At 60.7% G+C, this 15,780-nt stretch overlaps 2 protein-coding genes across 2 annotated transcripts; one reads left to right on the forward strand and one right to left on the reverse strand.

Annotated features, from left to right (window-relative positions):
• Window positions 1-1,188: 1,188 nt before the first annotated feature.
• On the reverse strand, window positions 1,189-6,552 carry WDR89 (WD repeat domain 89). Its single transcript, XM_078606077.1, has 5 exons — window positions 6,239-6,552; window positions 4,901-5,526; window positions 4,615-4,719; window positions 3,334-3,600; window positions 1,189-2,613 (listed from the first exon to the last, which is right to left on the reverse strand). Exons 2-5 carry the CDS (start codon window positions 5,498-5,500, stop codon window positions 2,221-2,223), a joined length of 1,365 nt encoding a protein of 454 aa, XP_078462203.1. The 5' UTR covers window positions 5,501-5,526; window positions 6,239-6,552; the 3' UTR covers window positions 1,189-2,220.
• Window positions 6,553-6,639: 87 nt separating this feature from the next.
• Window positions 6,640-15,611, forward strand: DMAC1 (distal membrane arm assembly component 1). Its single transcript, XM_078606092.1, has 3 exons — window positions 6,640-7,051; window positions 13,607-13,882; window positions 14,988-15,611. The coding sequence occupies exons 2-3, from the start codon at window positions 13,657-13,659 to the stop codon at window positions 15,065-15,067; spliced, it is 306 nt and encodes a 101-aa protein (XP_078462218.1). The 5' UTR covers window positions 6,640-7,051; window positions 13,607-13,656; the 3' UTR covers window positions 15,068-15,611.
• Window positions 15,612-15,780: the final 169 nt, after the last annotated feature.

A 15,780-nucleotide genomic window follows, 5' to 3' on the forward strand; every position in this document is an offset into this window, starting at 1 on the left:
GGGGGTGGGAAAATCTCAAGTCCCCGAGTGTCACCTTCCGCGGCTGTCACGGGGCGTGTACGCGGGGGGCCCCCACCCCATCCCCCACTCCACCCCCACCCTACCCCCACCCCTACCCCCACCCCCACCCTACCCCCACCCTACCCCCACCCCTACCCCCAACGCCATCCACGCACGGCACATCACAAAGTTGCTGTGGGTGGTTCAACACCGAGAACCACGTCGCGTACACGAACAATCCGCTGCTCGGAGTGGGAGGGGGGTTGGGATGGTGTGCGGGTTGTTTGGCCAGACTTCACGCTGGAGGCTGGGGAGCACAGACGTTAGCTGAAGTGCAGTACAACAGCGGGGTTTGCTGCTGCGCTGACTCATTCAGTTGGCACCACGCGCGCAAAGCCACAAAAACGACCACCAACCAACACCCGGTGGTCTGCTTTGCACCGTGGTCGCCCTTTCAAGCGCTATCCCAGGCCCAAAGCCTGCCGAGCCTCCAAGATTAAAATGCGGCAGGTCACGAAAACTCGAGTGGTCCCGGTTCTCGTTCTGGCTTTGTCTGCCGAGTGCATTTTTTTAGTCAAAAAACATCGGAACGAGCACCAATGTCCTAGCTCAATTCGCTCACACGGCCCCGGGACCATCTCGTGAGTGGTTGAAGGGGGCCCTTACCGCATCCCTCCTCACCAGGGTCAACCAAAGAATCTGGGCCTCTCCAGACACCAGGACTCTCTACTTCAAACCTCCGCACGCTGAGGTCCTCCCATTGTAAACCTCCAAACAGAAGGGCCCTCCCCCCATCGTGCACTATCCCTCTGAAGAGACGACAGAGTACAACTCCCCAGCGACGTGCTATCCACTGAACCAGGGCCCACGGGTCAAGAGGTTAAAGTTTGCCACCAGTCCTGGTTCTGCTCAGTAGCTGTTTTTGGGAATTTAAAGTCTTGCGGAGACATTAAAAGTCCCAATTAGTTTTTTTTACCAGCCGTGCAATAATACAGCACTCAATACCATGCATTTACATTAAGGGTGTTCTCTCTTCCGGTTGTGATATTCCACCCAAGGCATGTCCCGGTTTGTTGCGCATCACAGATTAGCCGGAGGGGTAGAGAAACCCCATGGAATTCCCTGTTGCACCAGGGCCAACCACGCAACGCTCACCACGGGCCACTGCCCAACGCAATGACGAACGAGTTTTGGGGTTGATGTGTTTTTTTTATTTCCGACATATAAAAAAAATGCACATCCAACGCCGACTTGCCTGAGCAAGCACAACTCGATTTTGTTGTGAAAACTGTACAGTAGCAATCTGACCACGGTGAGTCACACGCACAGAAGCTTACACTTTCAATTAGGATAATCCTAAACTAAGTCAGCATATGCTGTGATCATATGCATTTAAAAAAAATAAGATTTGTACTTTAAATCTTGGTTTTCAAAACCACTTCAAATTTGTTATCATGCCATTTGTTACCAAGCAGAGCCTTAATGAGCCTCTAGTTTTTTTCAGGGGGGTTCTAAATAATGTTTAGCCACATTTATTAACGAGTATTGCTGTGGAAAGAAACCGGAGAACCCGGAAAAAACCCACGTAAAATGCACAACTTTAATCTCCACAAATAGATTCAATGATCCAACTGCCATGTCCTGAACACAGCCCACACCCACAACACAGACATTCCCAGGTAATCTCCCATCCAACCACTAACCAGGCTTAACTTACACAAACAACCACCCATAAGATCCAGACAGGATACATACAGTGCATTCATTTGTATATGAATAGAAAAGATTGGTGATGAACATGTACGCATCAGGGCAGAGACCCAGAGGAAAGTCTAGAAAGAGGAGGTGCGGTGTGGTGAGGCATGATATGAAGGACTATGGAGTGGATGTCGAGACGATGTCCAGGACAAGCATAAGTGAAGTGACGCGGGTTGGAAAACTCCACGAGGGCAGAAAAAGTCCGAAATAAGAACACAAAATATTGGTAACCGTAAGGTGGACAAATGGGGAGTCGCAAGGGCTGGAGTTGAGAAACACTACACTAATATATTTTATGCAAGGATATGGCACAACCATTCACCAGCACACAGTGGAGAGGAGGGGAGGGCATGGGGATATTTTTCCTATTAAGTGGTGAGTCAGGATATGAAGGTCTGTGAAGTGGAGTTGGGGCCTAGGACATGAATGAGTGGAGATCAGCGCGTTGCATCGCTTTGGCCGTCACTTCCGCTTGGTCTTGTATGGCGCCGTCGAGCGCACACGCCCCTTCCTGTGCACGGCCGATGGGAGCTTGGGGGCCACACTGGCGGCGCCAGCGCCGGCAAGGCCCGGCCCCGGCGGCCGCCACAGTACCAGCTGCCCGTCCTCTCCGCCCGTGACGAGCGAGCCGCGGTCGTCTCCATCCCAGGCGAGGCACCGCACGGTGGCACGGTGACCCCCGCGCAGGGCGCACACGGTTCGCAGAGGCGGCGAGCCACGGCGGAGGGAGTCGAACTCGGGTGTCAGGAGGTGGAGGTCGCCGCCGTGAGTGCCCCCGGCGATGAAGAGGAGGTCAGCCCGCTCGTGGTAGAAGGCATCGACGACGTAATCCAACCGCACACCGCCGGTTACCTCCTGCATAGGAAGACGAGCAAAGTGTCGTTGAGTGCGTGTGTGCGGGTCGCAGTTCAGCGTCTCAAATCCGACCGTCAAATATGTGACCATCACACCAAATTGACCGCTCATACGAAGTGCAGTATTGGTGCAAGAGGTAGATGCCGTTTTATACAGATGTCCGCATATCTGACCTTTTCACATATCAACCTATACCTCGGTCTCCAAGAAGTTCGATCTGCGATGAAGTACCGTAATTAATGATTCAGAACGCTTTATAAGTGCAATGCTGGATGAAGTGTCAGACATTGATAGAAAGGAATGCAACAATAAATTTTAAATGTGCAATGCATGAAGGAGGCGGACACTTAGAATGCCAATGTCAGATGGAAAGAAAAGCATGAGGATCAGAGAAAAAAAAACGCAAGTTGGATATGTCACATTGACTTAAAAAATTTACTTTGTCAGTACACATAAAGGCTTTAAGGCATGATGGCCTATGGGCGACAAGACCGACAGAATGGCAGCCAACGGAGAAAGCGTGTCTGAGAGGTTGTGCGCTACAGAGATTGTGACGATAAAACCAGCTCGTGTACAGGTGGTTAGGTGGATTGCTACATCGTATGACCTTCAGAGGAAATGGTGACAACTTTGGAGAGGTCTTCACCCAGCAGTAGATAGCTGATGGGCGGTGATGACGATGATAATGACGTGAGCACGAAGAGGCGAGGGGCGACGTACCGGTATCCGCACGTCGGGCACGTTGAGTATGGTGAGCGGGCGATCGTCCGTCTCCGCGGCGACCTGCTCCAGGTCCCAGAGCAGCAGCCCCTCCGTGTGCGTGGCACAGAAAACCCAGTCGCCGGAGAGTCCCACGGCGCCGCCTCCGCTGTCGCCGGGGGGTCCCACTCCGCTGTCGTTGGGTAGTCCCGCTCGCGGCCCGGCGCCCCCCGCCACGCGCCCACACCAGCCGAGCGCCGCCACCGACGAGTGCGAGTTGCAGGTGGCCTGCGGGGTGGCGGTCGCGATTAGACCGGCGTGGCGGCAAGAGTTGCTGGTGGCGCTAGCAGCAATATGAGTGCCAATTTCTGGGAGGCTCAACCGAGCGGGACACGTGATGAGCTGGCAGCCCCTGCCCCTCCCCCATCCTCTACGTCCACTTTCCATTAGTCACATCCACTCTACAACTCGCTCCCAGGCACGGTGGTTGAAATGGCTGCAAGAGTAGTAGTGGTAGTAGCGGTGGTGGTGGTGGTGGCAGTAAGGCGACCACATTTACCGGAGGCTAATCGAGCACTGGCAGCCAGTGGCTTCCTCACTTCTACAGATGTTGGCTTAGTTTCTACTTGTAGATCACCGGGTATGTGATATAAATTTGGGTTGATGGAAAGGCAGTACTTGCCAATGCTTGGTGGACAAAATTAACAAATTGTTGTGATTTTATTTCCAGTTTTGTCATTTTAAGAGGAAAATAAGTTTCAGCCGACATGTGAATCATGCCACAGCCTCTTTTGCAATGGAAACCTGGCATGGAAAAAAAAATAAGAAAACAGTACCAAACCAACAAATAGCGCAAAACACCACATACAGAAAAAGAGTACACATGAAACACTTCAGAAGTGAACAATCTATAAAAGTTAAAGTTTGAAATATTTATCATCATCAGCCATGGTCAATCCACTGCTGAAGGGTGAGCGGAATGATGAGCAGGAGGTTTAATGGGAGGTGTGTGCAGGAGGGTGAGTGATGTAATTATGGACCAGAGGGTGGGTGAGTGGGAGGGTGAACGAGTGGGAGGGTGAACGAGTGGGAGGGTGAACGAGTGGGAGGGTGGACGAGTGGGAGGGTGGACGAGTGGGAGGGTGGACGAGTGGGAGGGTGGACGAGTGGGAGGGTGGACGAGAGGTAGAGCGACGGAACAATGGGTGGGAAGATGATCGAGTGGCGGGCGAGGCCGCTGAGCTCGGAACTGAGTTCCCACCCGGGAGGAGGGTGGAGGGGGCGCGCGAGTGGGGGGCGTGCCTGCAGCGCATCCTCCTCACTGCCCTGTCGCAGGTCAAACACATTCACGAGGCCGTCCACCCCGCCGCTCGCCACGCGCTCCGCATCCGCCGGATGGAAGCAGACCTGGGGAAAGAGGGGGGATGGTAAACAACAAATATCTTGGCGCCGTCGTGGGCACTGGCCACCAATATGGAGGCCTGAGACTTATCACTCGTCCCTTAAGGAAGCCGCGACCGAGAATCGAAGTCGGGCAGACCTCACGTGAGTGGGAAATACGCAGGGAAGAAAAAGATGAGTGGGGCACCTGGGTGATGTCGTCGCTGTGCGACTCCTCGTAGACCCCCACGGGTTCCACGTCCCCAGAGGGGCCCCGGCCGGACCCCCGGCCCCCCCTAGCGTCCCAGAACGTGAGGAAGGCGTCGTTGTCGCTGCGCTCGGTGCCAGCGCACACCAGGGAGCCCGGGGCGTTCACGTCAAAGCTCGCGAGCGCGCGGCCCCCGTTGCTATGGAACACGGCCACGGGATCGTTACCCAAACCCTCCTCTCCTCTTCCGCCGCAGAGCCGCACATCCCAGCAGCGCACGGCTCCGTCCTCGGACGCCGAGAAGAGCAGGTCGTGGCTGTGGCGCGGGAACCGGACGCCGACCACGGGGCCCCCGTGCCGCGTGAGGGCAGCGAGGGGCCGCAGCGTGCGGCGGTCGAAGAGGCGGACGCGGCGGTCGGAGGAGGCGGCGGCGAGGCGCTCGCCGGCCCAGTCCACGCCAAGCACGTAGGAGCTCGAACCGCCGCCGCCGCCACCTCCGCCACCGCCGCCGCCTCCGTCATCTCGGCTGCCATTCTCCGTGACGTTCGGAGAGCTCCTGGAGAGACGCAGCTCCCGCATAGTTTGTAAGACCTCCTCCATGGCGGACGAGCGGCGAGAGCAGAAGCCTGGGACAGCAAAGAGTCAGAGATGGTGAGAATTGGGGATTGAACGTTCAAAAGGATTGGAGACCGTAGTTGGCGGAGACCTGGGTAGAATTGTGTAGGGTCACCGAAAGGTTTTGGAGGCCCATGGTCACGTGCCAGATGAAGCCCCCTCTGATCGGAAACCTGGGGCAACGGTCTCCATCTGCCGCTGCCACCCCATATACCGCTCTCTGTCGTTCTGGACCAGAGTAAGCAGAGCGGAACTTGATCGGAACCTGGAACTCTAGGAGAGGGTCTGTTCTGCAAGGCTGGAGGACGGATAAGGGTGGTGAGATAGTGCATGGGTGTAGATGAATAGTGGCCATCGAGGTTTTAATTATAATCGAAGCATGGTGTCCGTGAACGTAGACAAGAAATATGAAGATGTCCATTGACATGTTTGATGGTAATTTAAGTGGTTGATCATGTCAACTGACGAGATGAGTGATGGTGATGTCAATTGAGAGACAGTGCCAATTGATGATGGTCTACTCAGAGACAATGCTCACGGATGTCTTTCGAGAGATAATGCCCGGTTGACGATTTCTATTGAGGCAATGCCCGTTGATGATGTATTTTGAGGAACAATGCCCATTGCTAATGTCTATTGAGGGACACTGCCCACTGATGATGATGTCTAATGATGGACAATGCCCACTGATGGTGATTGTTGGTTGTTCCCGCGTGTTCCCACCTGCGTCCGTCTCCACGCCGTCTCCTCCTCTTCCCGCACCCCCCTCTTCAACGAACTCGAGATTCCTTAAACGCTCCGCACCATTGCCCGAGCGCTCGATTAACGGCACACTTCCACCGCTCGTATAACTGTAGTGATACGAAACTGTTTAATTCTAATTCTCAACTCTCTCGAATCTTTTCCCCTTGAACCGGCTCCTTCACCACGCGGAGCCCACGCGGCGCGGCGCCTCCACAAATCCCACAGCGGATAGGCGCGCCCGCCAATCAGCGAGGAGCTGATTGGCTGGCTGCCGACCAATCGGCGGCGCCGACACGCCAGGCCTCGCCTATGCGTGGTGCGGATTTAAAACGGAAGCACCGCGCGTGAAGTTTCCGGGCGGAAACATTTGCGCCGGCGATTTTTCGTTCCGCGCTCTCCGCAGGAATTTTTTTTTAAATAGATATTTACGATTCAATTGATTCATCGAATCGGTTATTTTTTAGCCATTGAGGAAAGTGTTGCATTTACAGGATGGCGGTGTGAATATGTGTAATCTACAATGGTGTTAATAAGACGATGCGTTGGAGGAATTCGATGCACGGGAATCGACACGTGGAATCGAGTGTGTTATGTAATCAAGGAATCGATTCCTCTGCCCGATTAACTTGGAAGCTCGAACTGCAAATTAGCCGCAGCGCAGCGGCCGTCAAAGGGCAGCGCTCGTAGCGACAGCGACAACAGCGGGAGCAGCTTCAGCGACAAACAATAGCAGCAGCGGCAGCAGCAGCTTTAGCAGCAGCGAGCACCACAGGAGGAGGAGGCGTGCGAGGCGTGAGTCCCGTGACCTCCAGTCCTCGTGCCCCCCCCCAGTCCCCGTGTCTCCCCCCCCAAGTCCCCGTCCCCCCCCCCCCCAGTCCTCGTGTCTCCCCCCCCAAGTCCCCGTGTCCCCCCCCCCCAAATCCCCGTGTCCCCCCCCCCCCGTCCCCGTGTCTCCCCCCCCCAGTCCCCGTGTCTCCCCCCCCAGTCCTCGTGTCCCCCCCCAGTCCCCGTGTCTCCCCCCCCCAGTCCCCGTGTCTTCCCCCCCCCAGTCCTCGTGTCCCCCCCCCCAGTCCCCGTGTCTCCCCCCCCACCAGTCCCCGTGTCTCCCCCCCCCAGTCCCCGTGTCTCCCCCCCCCCCCCAGTCCCCGTGTCTCCCCCCCCCCCCCAGTCCCCGTGTCTCCCCCCCCAGTCCCCGTGTCTCCCCCCCCCAGTCCCCGTGTCTCCCCCCCCCAGTCCCCGTGTCTCCCCCCCCCCCCAGTCCTCGTGTCTCCCCCCCCAGTCCCCGTGTCTCCCCCCCCCCAGTCCCCGTGTCTCCCCCCCCCCCAGTCCCCGTGTCCCCCCCCCAGTCCCCGTGTCTCCCCCCCCCAGTCCCCGTGTCTCCCCCCCCCCCAGTCCCCGTCTCCTCCCCCCCCCCCCCAGTCCCAGTGTCTCCCCCCCCCAGTCCTCGTGTCCCCCCCCCCCAGTCCCCGTGTCTCCCCCCCAGTCCCCGTATCTCCCCCCCCCCCCCAGTCCTCGTGTCTCCCCCCCCAGTCCCCGTGTCCCCCCCCCCAGTCCCCGTGTCTCCCCCCCCCAGTCCCCGTGTCTCCCCCCCCAGTCCCCGTGTCTCCCCCCCCCAGTCCCCGTGTCTACCCCCCCCAGTCCCCGTGTCTCCCCCCCCCAGTCCTCGTGTCTCCCCCCCCAGTCCCCGTGTCTCCCCCCCCCCAGTCCCCGTGTCTCCCCCCCCCCAGTCCCCGTGTCTCCCCCCCCCAGTCCCCGTGTCTCCCCCCCCCCAGTCCGTGTCTCCCCCCCCCCCCAGTCCGTGTCTCCCCCCCCCCCAGTCCCCGTCTCCTCCCCCCCCCCCCCAGTCCTCGTGTCCCCCCCCCCCAGTCCCCGTGTCTCCCCCCCAGTCCCCGTGTCTCCCCCCCCCCAGTCCCCGTGTCTCCCCCCCAGTCCCCGTCTCCTCCCCCCCCCGTCCCCGTGTCTCCCCCCCCAGTCCCTGTGTCTCCCCCCCCCCCCAGTCCCCGTGTCTCTCCCCCCCAGTCCCCGTGTCTCCCCCCCCCCAGTCCCCGTTTCCTCCCCCCCCCCGTCCCAGTGTCTCCCCCCCCCAGTCCTCGTGTCCCCCCCCCCCCAGTCCCCGTGTCTCCCCCCCCCCAGTCCCCGTGTCTCCCCCCCAGTCCCCGTGTCTCCCCCCCCCCCCAGTCCTCGTGTCTCCCCCCCCAGTCCCCGTGTCCCCCCCCCCAGTCCCCGTGTCTCCCCCCCCCAGTCCCCGTGTCTCCCCCCCCAGTCCCCGTGTCTCCCCCCCCAGTCCCCGTGTCTCCCCCCCCCAGTCCCCGTGTCTCCCCCCCCCAGTCCCCGTGTCTCCCCCCCCCAGTCCTCGTGTCTCCCCCCCCAGTCCCCGTGTCTCCCCCCCCCAAGTCCCCGTGTCTCCCCCCCCCCAGTCCCCGTGTCTCCCCCCCCCAGTCCCCGTGTCTCCCCCCCCCCCAGTCCGTGTCTCCCCCCCCCCAGTCCGTGTCTCCCCCCCCCAGTCCCCGTCTCCTCCCCCCCCCCCCCAGTCCCAGTGTCTCCCCCCCCCCAGTCCTCGTGTCCCCCCCCCCCCAGTCCCCGTGTCTCCCCCCCAGTCCCCGTGTCTCCCCCCCCCCAGTCCCCGTGTCTCCCCCCCAGTCCCCGTCTCCTCCCCCCCCCCAGTCCCCGTGTCTCCCCCCCCCCAGTCCCTGTGTCTCCCCCCCCCCCCCCAGTCCCCGTGTCTCTCCCCCCCCAGTCCCCGTGTCTCCCCCCCCCCCCAGTCCCCGTTTCCTCCCCCCCCCCCAGTCCCAGTGTCTCCCCCCCCCAGTCCTCGTGTCCCCCCCCCCCCCAGTCCCCGTGTCTCCCCCCCCCCCAGTCCCCGTGTCTCCCCCCCCCGCCCAGTCCCCGTGTCTCCCCCCCCAGTCCCCGTGTCTCCCCCCCCCCAGTCCCCGTGTCTCCCCCCCCCAGTCCCCGTGTCTCCCCCCCCCCCAGTCCTCGTGTCTCCCCCCCCAGTCCCCGTGTCTCCCCCCCCCCCAGTCCCCGTGTCTCCCCCCCCCAGTCCTCGTGTCTCCCCCCCCAGTCCCCGTGTCTCCCCCCCCCCCCAGTCCCCGTGTCTCCCCCCCCCCAGTCCCCGTGTCTCCCCCCCCCCAGTCCCCGTGTCTCCCCCCCCCCAGTCCGTGTCTCCCCCCCCCCCCAGTCCGTGTCTCCCCCCCCCCAGTCCCCGTCTCCTCCCCCCCCCCCCAGTCCCAGTGTCTCCCCCCCCCCAGTCCTCGTGTCCCCCCCCCCCCAGTCCCCGTGTCTCCCCCCCAGTCCCCGTGTCTCCCCCCCCCCCAGTCCCCGTGTCTCCCCCCCAGTCCCCGTCTCCTCCCCCCCCCAGTCCCCGTGTCTCCCCCCCCAGTCCCTGTGTCTCCCCCCCCCCCCAGTCCCCGTGTCTCTCCCCCCCAGTCCCCGTGTCTCCCCCCCCCCCAGTCCCCGTTTCCTCCCCCCCCCCCAGTCCCAGTGTCTCCCCCCCCCAGTCCTCGTGTCCCCCCCCCCCCCCAGTCCCCGTGTCTCCCCCCCCAGTCCCCGTGTCTCCCCCCCCCCCAGTCCCCGTGTCTCCCCCCCCCCAGTCCCCGTGTCTCCCCCCCCCAGTCTCCGTGTCTCCCCCCCCCCCCAGTCCCCGTCTCCTCTCCCCCCCCCCCAGTGTCTCCCCCCCCCAGTCCTCGTGTCCCCCCCCCCCCGTCCCCGTGTCTCCCCCCCAGTCCCCGTGTCTCCCCCCCCCCCAGTCTCCGTGTCTCCCCCCCAGTCCCCGTCTCCTCCCCCCCCCCCAGTCCCCGTGTCTCCCCCCCCAGTCCCCGTGTCTCCCCCCCCCCAGTCCCCGTGTCTCCCCCCCCCAGTCCCCGTGTCTCCCCCCCCCCCCAGTCCCCGTTTCCTCCCCCCCCCCAGTCCCAGTGTCTCCCCCCCCCAGTCCTCGTGTCCCCCCCCCCCCCAGTCCCCGTGTCTCCCCCCCCAGTCCCCGTGTCTCCCCCCCCCCCAGTCCCCGTGTCTCCCCCCCCCCAGTCCCCGTGTCTCCCCCCCCCAGTCTCCGTGTCTCCCCCCCCCCCAGTCCCCGTCTCCTCTCCCCCCCCCCCAGTGTCTCCCCCCCCCAGTCCTCGTGTCCCCCCCCCCCGTCCCCGTGTCTCCCCCCCAGTCCCCGTGTCTCCCCCCCCCCAGTCTCCGTGTCTCCCCCCCAGTCCCCGTCTCCTCCCCCCCCCCCAGTCCCCGTGTCTCCCCCCCCAGTCCCCGTGTCTCCCCCCCCCCAGTCCCCGTGTCTCCCCCCCCCAGTCCCCGTGTCTCCCCCCCCCCCCAGTCCCCGTTTCCTCCCCCCCCCCAGTCCCAGTGTCTCCCCCCCCCAGTCCTCGTGTCCCCCCCCCCCCAGTCCTCGTGTCCCCCCCCCCCCCAGTCCCCGTGTCTCCCCCCCCCCCAGTCCCCGTGTCTCCCCCCCCCCAGTCCCCGTGTCTCCCCCCCCCCCCCAGTCCCCGTGTCTCCCCCCCCCCCCCCCAGTCCCCGTGTCTCCCCCCCCAGTCCCCGTGTCTCCCCCCCCCAGTCCCCGTGTCTCCCCCCCCCCAGTCCTCGTGTCTCCCCCCCCAGTCCCCGTGTCTCCCCCCCCCCCAGTCCCCGTGTCTCCCCCCCCCCAGTCCCCGTGTCTCCCCCCCCCCCAGTCCCCGTGTCTCCCCCCCCCAGTCCCCGTGTCTCCCCCCCCCCCAGTCCCCGTCTCCTCCCCCCCCCCCCAGTCCCAGTGTCTCCCCCCCCCCCAGTCCTCGTGTCCCCCCCCCCCAGTCCCCGTGTCTCCCCCCCAGTCCCCGTGTCTCCCCCCCCCCCCAGTCCTCGTGTCTCCCCCCCCAGTCCCCGTGTCCCCCCCCCCCCCAGTCCCCGTGTCTCCCCCCCCAGTCCCCGTGTCTCCCCCCCCAGTCCCCGTGTCTCCCCCCCCAGTCCCCGTGTCTCCCCCCCCAGTCCCCGTGTCTCCCCCCCCCCAGTCCCCGTGTCTCCCCCCCCCAGTCCCCGTGTCTCCCCCCCCCCAGTCCTCGTGTCTCCCCCCCCAGTCCCCGTGTCTCCCCCCCCCCAGTCCCCGTGTCTCTCCCCCCCCAGTCCCCGTGTCTCCCCCCCCCAGTCCCCGTGTCTCCCCCCCCCCCCAGTCCGTGTCTCCCCCCCCCCCCCCAGTCCGTGTCTCCCCCCCCCCAGTCCCCGTCTCCTCCCCCCCAGTCCCAGTGTCTCCCCCCCCCCAGTCCTCGTGTCCCCCCCCCCCCCCAGTCCCCGTGTCTCCCCCCCAGTCCCCGTGTCTCCCCCCCCCCCAGTCCCCGTGTCTCCCCCCCAGTCCCCGTCTCCTCCCCCCCCCCAGTCCCCGTGTCTCCCCCCCCAGTCCCTGTGTCTCCCCCCCCCCCCAGTCCCCGTGTCTCTCCCCCCCAGTCCCCGTGTCTCCCCCCCCCCCCCCAGTCCCCGTTTCCTCCCCCCCCCCCAGTCCCAGTGTCTCCCCCCCCCCCCCAGTCCTCGTGTCCCCCCCCCCCCAGTCCCCGTGTCTCCCCCCCCAGTCCCCGTGTCTCCCCCCCCCAGTCCCCGTGTCTCTCCCCCCCAGTCCCCGTGTCTACCCCCCCCAGTCTCCGTGTCTCCCCCCCCCCCCCAGTCCCCGTCTCCCCCCCCCAGTCCCAGTGTCTCCCCCCCCCAGTCCTCGTGTCCCCCCCCCCCCGTCCCCGTGTCTCCCCCCCAGTCCCCGTGTCTCCCCCCCCCCGTCTCCGTGTCTCCCCCCCAGTCCCCGTCTCCTCCCCCCCCCCCCCAGTCCCCGTGTCTCCCCCCCCCCAGTCCCCGTGTCTCCCCCCCCCAGTCCCCGTGTCTCCCCCCCCCCAGTCCCCGTTTCCTCCCCCCCCCCCAGTCCTCGTGTCCCCCCCCCCCAGTCCCCGTGTCTCCCCCCCCAGTCCCCGTGTCTCCCCCCCCCCCCCAGTCCCCGTGTCTCCCCGAGTTACGCAGTCCCAGTGTCTGACCCCACGTGTCTCCCACCCTGGATAATTGAGTCCCAATGTCACTTGAGCCTGTGTCCTCGTGTCTCAGTGTGGCAATTACAATGTTTTATCCACTGCTGGAAGAGGGCCTCCCCATGCCGTTCGGCTCGTGTCTTGATGTTCATCATACTTCACGCCCGTCAGTGCGACAGGGGTTGGGGGGGGGCACAGCCCTCAAAGCATAGACATACAGTACAACAATGAACGTCGCTGCATTGCCTCCCTGCCGAAGTGGTTTCTCCAACTTGCGCAGTCCTCGGGACTAGAACCCAACCTCGGCTACCGCCAAGGGTCCCGGTTTTCCCCTTGTCGAGGTGTCGCCACTGCCCTGGGAATCAATCCGTGACTCTTCCCCGGACGTTAAAGGCCAATGTTTCTGTCAGTTGCGTCACAATAATGGATTTTAGTGCTTAACATTGTTCCAGAAAATGTTGGCAATCAAGCACATTCGCCTGTGGGTCAAGGCCGTAGTCATGGAGTCAACATTGGGGTGGACCAAATCTTCCAGGGTGTCTGGGGGTCCCAACCCAGAAAAATTTCTAAAATTGAAAACTCATTTTTAGAGCCTAGTCTCTAAGCAAAGAAAGCTGTCTCGGGTGTGGACCAATCAATTTCAAGGACAGTGCATACATTATCAGAGTTATGATTTTTGTTTGCATTCCGACTGCAGGTATTGTGGTCAATGCAAACATGACTCCTTGTAAAAAAAAGGTGTCAGTTTTGTTGCCAGATAAAAGGGTAAAAAAAAACAATTATCAACTAATTTCCTGCCTTATATATTAAAAAAAATGCACTAACACATGGGATTGACTTTTTTTTACAATAATGTCTAATAGTGTATTGTATTACATTGCTCTGTTTTTACTTTTTTTACAGTTCTTGTTTCATTGTATGTAATGGCAGAGATTAGGGATTAATAAAGTACAACCATAACCGCAATCATATAAACAGAAATCGATGCATTAATTTATATGAAGACAAGTCCAGATATTGTGGCCAAGGTTTAGCAAATTGTTGTTTTCATTTACATAGCATAGCAATTATTTGTTTTATAGCAATATATTGGGGGGGGGGGGACATTTTGAGCATATTTGAATATCGGGGGGGGGATGTGTCCCCCCCAATATATATCAATTACCGCCTTGCTCTGGGTCAATTATGGATATGCGTACCTTGTACTCGAGTGGCAAGTTCCTCACGCCGATATTCACTCCGTACTCCAAGCCAGTCCACGAGCAGCGTTCAGGAAAAATGTCAAAATATGCCTCAAGGTATTACATTCCCACGTGGTTTCTCCCCTGCTCCGACATCCTGAGTTATTCCTCTCCGTGTTGTTTTATTTGTATCTTCCAAGAGGTGGCAACACCCCCCCCCCCCCCCAGCTACTCCCACGTGGCCGTCAGCATGAGCGAGCCGGGCGTCGTGCCCGCGGAGACGGGGAGCACGGCTCCCCGGCGCTCCATCGACTCCCCCATGAGGCGCATGGTGAAGAATTGCTTCGCGTGCCGCATCGTGTCGGGCACGGGGCTCGTCGCGGCCGGGGCCTACGTCTACTTGATCGGGCGACGCGCCGCCAAGTGCAGCCCCGTGGTCGGGTTCGGCTCCATCACCCAACTCGCCTTCGGCTGCGGTACAGAGGCCGGGGGGTTGGGTGGGGGGGGACACGGAGGCTTGAAGGAATCTTGAAGACTTAAGGGGACTGGAATGACAATGGGCCTCGAGATATAGGGGACCATAGAGATGATTGGATCTGGGGGAGCGGGGATGAAGGGTACTCGTGGTGTCAGGGGACCTCAAAGATCAGAGGACATGGAGGACAGCGGGGGACCAAGGGAGTTCATGGGACTGGAGGGATCAGGGACACAGGGAATCTTAGGGGACTGGAATGATAATGGGGGCTCGAGATCAGGGAGATTAAAGAGCCCTGAAGAATTTTGCAACCTAAGTAAAGGTGCAGCCCTGGAATTGCTTGCTTACGCCATTGCTGGCAGAAGGGACCCAACGAGCTGGGGTTGCCACCCGTCCAGGTTTTTTTTCCTTAAATTGTCCATTTGTTGAGGTCGCTGTCCTGGGAAAGCAGCAAGTATTAACAATACACCATGCAAGACAATGCCTTGACGTCTAGATCCGTGATAAGCCGTCAGCCGGATCACAACAATTCGCATTTCGATTCCCGCTGCTTGGCGTGTAAATTTCAGCAGAGAATTACCAAAGCACGGTGCTTTAAGCTACATTGCGTGTCGTATGCAGAGCAATGTGGCCATGTTCAAAGTAAAGAATCTTGAGAAGTTGGGACAAAGTTTACCAGCTCAGCTCATCCCTCTAGCGGCCACTTGTGGGATTGCACCTGAAAGGCAGAAGTGGAAGTTATCGTGCAGTCTAAGAGTCTGCAGTACCGTATACTAATTTTAAAGTCTCTACCAATGTGAACTAAGACGACAGTATATGCTTGTCTTCGCACTGTGCTATGAACCCAGCGGCCTGATCAGTGGCGAACGATGTCAGAACCCGAACCCCGCCCCCCCTTCACCAACCCACATTGACCAGTTTGGTGACGTATGGTCAAACAACTCCATGACTGACACTGTGTGGGAAGGCCATCATCCATACTAATGTAAGAGCCGACTCGAGTTGGCTGTCATGAAATATGGGTTGTCATGGGAGCCTTGTTAGTGACTGCAGCGTTGGTGGTGTGCAGTTATCAAGACGGCACTGTCCGTGTTTTGCACACGCAGGTCTCTTCGCCATGGGGGTGGTGATTCTCGTTGACCCTGTGGACAAGATGATCATCACAGAGAGGCCCAAGAGCAATTGACGCAACCTCCTTGCGCGAAACAACTTGCGGCTGCCCAGCGTCATTGCTGCATAGGATGGCGACTCAGCATTTCTGCCAGACAGTGGCATCCATCCCAAGTTGCTGGGAAAGCAGTGATGTTAAGTGAACTGTAAAATAAACTGTCGGTGCAAGTCACATGTAGGGAGGTGAGGAATGTCCGCCTGGTGGATCACTGCTTATGCATGATTTCCTATTGGCTCAGCCCGAGACGCAGTGGTACACCAGACTTGTGGTCTTTCTCCAACTTGTGACTTATACCCCCATGTGTTCTCGTTATGTGACGGGGTGCTGAGCGACTATGAGGGTGTTTGTGGTCAGTGGTTTCATGCGAGGCTTAATATTTTCTCTGCTATCGAATCTGGTGGCTCCCATCACTGCTGTCACCAATGCTGCCATCCTTTATCCTCTGCTGACTCCTTGACCCTGTTCTGGTCTAGAGTCGAGCCCTATTTCTTTTTCTTTGCCTATGGCTGTTGAGTATGTAAAATAAATAAGCGCCGTTTTCCACGGATGCCGATGTCCACCTGTCTTGTACCTCATCTTGAGATGCAGTTGATGTTGATGCTGTATAAATCTTAAGTTGTATTATTATCATCACTGTGACTACGGGCGTAACACCATTTTATTTCTGGGACCGTGACTTGCGTAGGCCAACGATGCTACATAGAGCCGTGTAAATGCGGTCAAACATA

The sequence above is a fragment of the Lampetra planeri genome, chromosome 25 (genome assembly GCF_965212315.1).
Source record: "Lampetra planeri chromosome 25, kcLamPlan1.2.h2, whole genome shotgun sequence".
Lineage (NCBI taxonomy): Eukaryota > Metazoa > Chordata > Hyperoartia > Petromyzontiformes > Petromyzontidae > Lampetra > Lampetra planeri.

Excerpts from the sequence above, each read along its gene's own strand:
- WDR89 (XM_078606077.1), bottom strand. The coding sequence starts at position 5,500 with ATGGAGGAGGTCTTACAAACTATGCGGGAGCTGCGTCTCTCCAGGAGC. Across the intron at positions 4,720-4,900 it reads ACAGCGACGACATCACCCAG|GTCTGCTTCCATCCGGCGGA; the intron begins GTGCCCCACTCA and ends CTCTTTCCCCAG. Across the intron at positions 3,601-4,614 it reads GTGAGGAGGATGCGCTGCAG|GCCACCTGCAACTCGCACTC; the intron begins GCACGCCCCCCA and ends GCCACCCCGCAG.
- DMAC1 (XM_078606092.1), top strand. The coding sequence starts at position 13,657 with ATGAGCGAGCCGGGCGTCGTGCCCGCGGAGACGGGGAGCACGGCTCCC. Across the intron at positions 13,883-14,987 it reads CCAACTCGCCTTCGGCTGCG|GTCTCTTCGCCATGGGGGTG; the intron begins GTACAGAGGCCG and ends TTGCACACGCAG.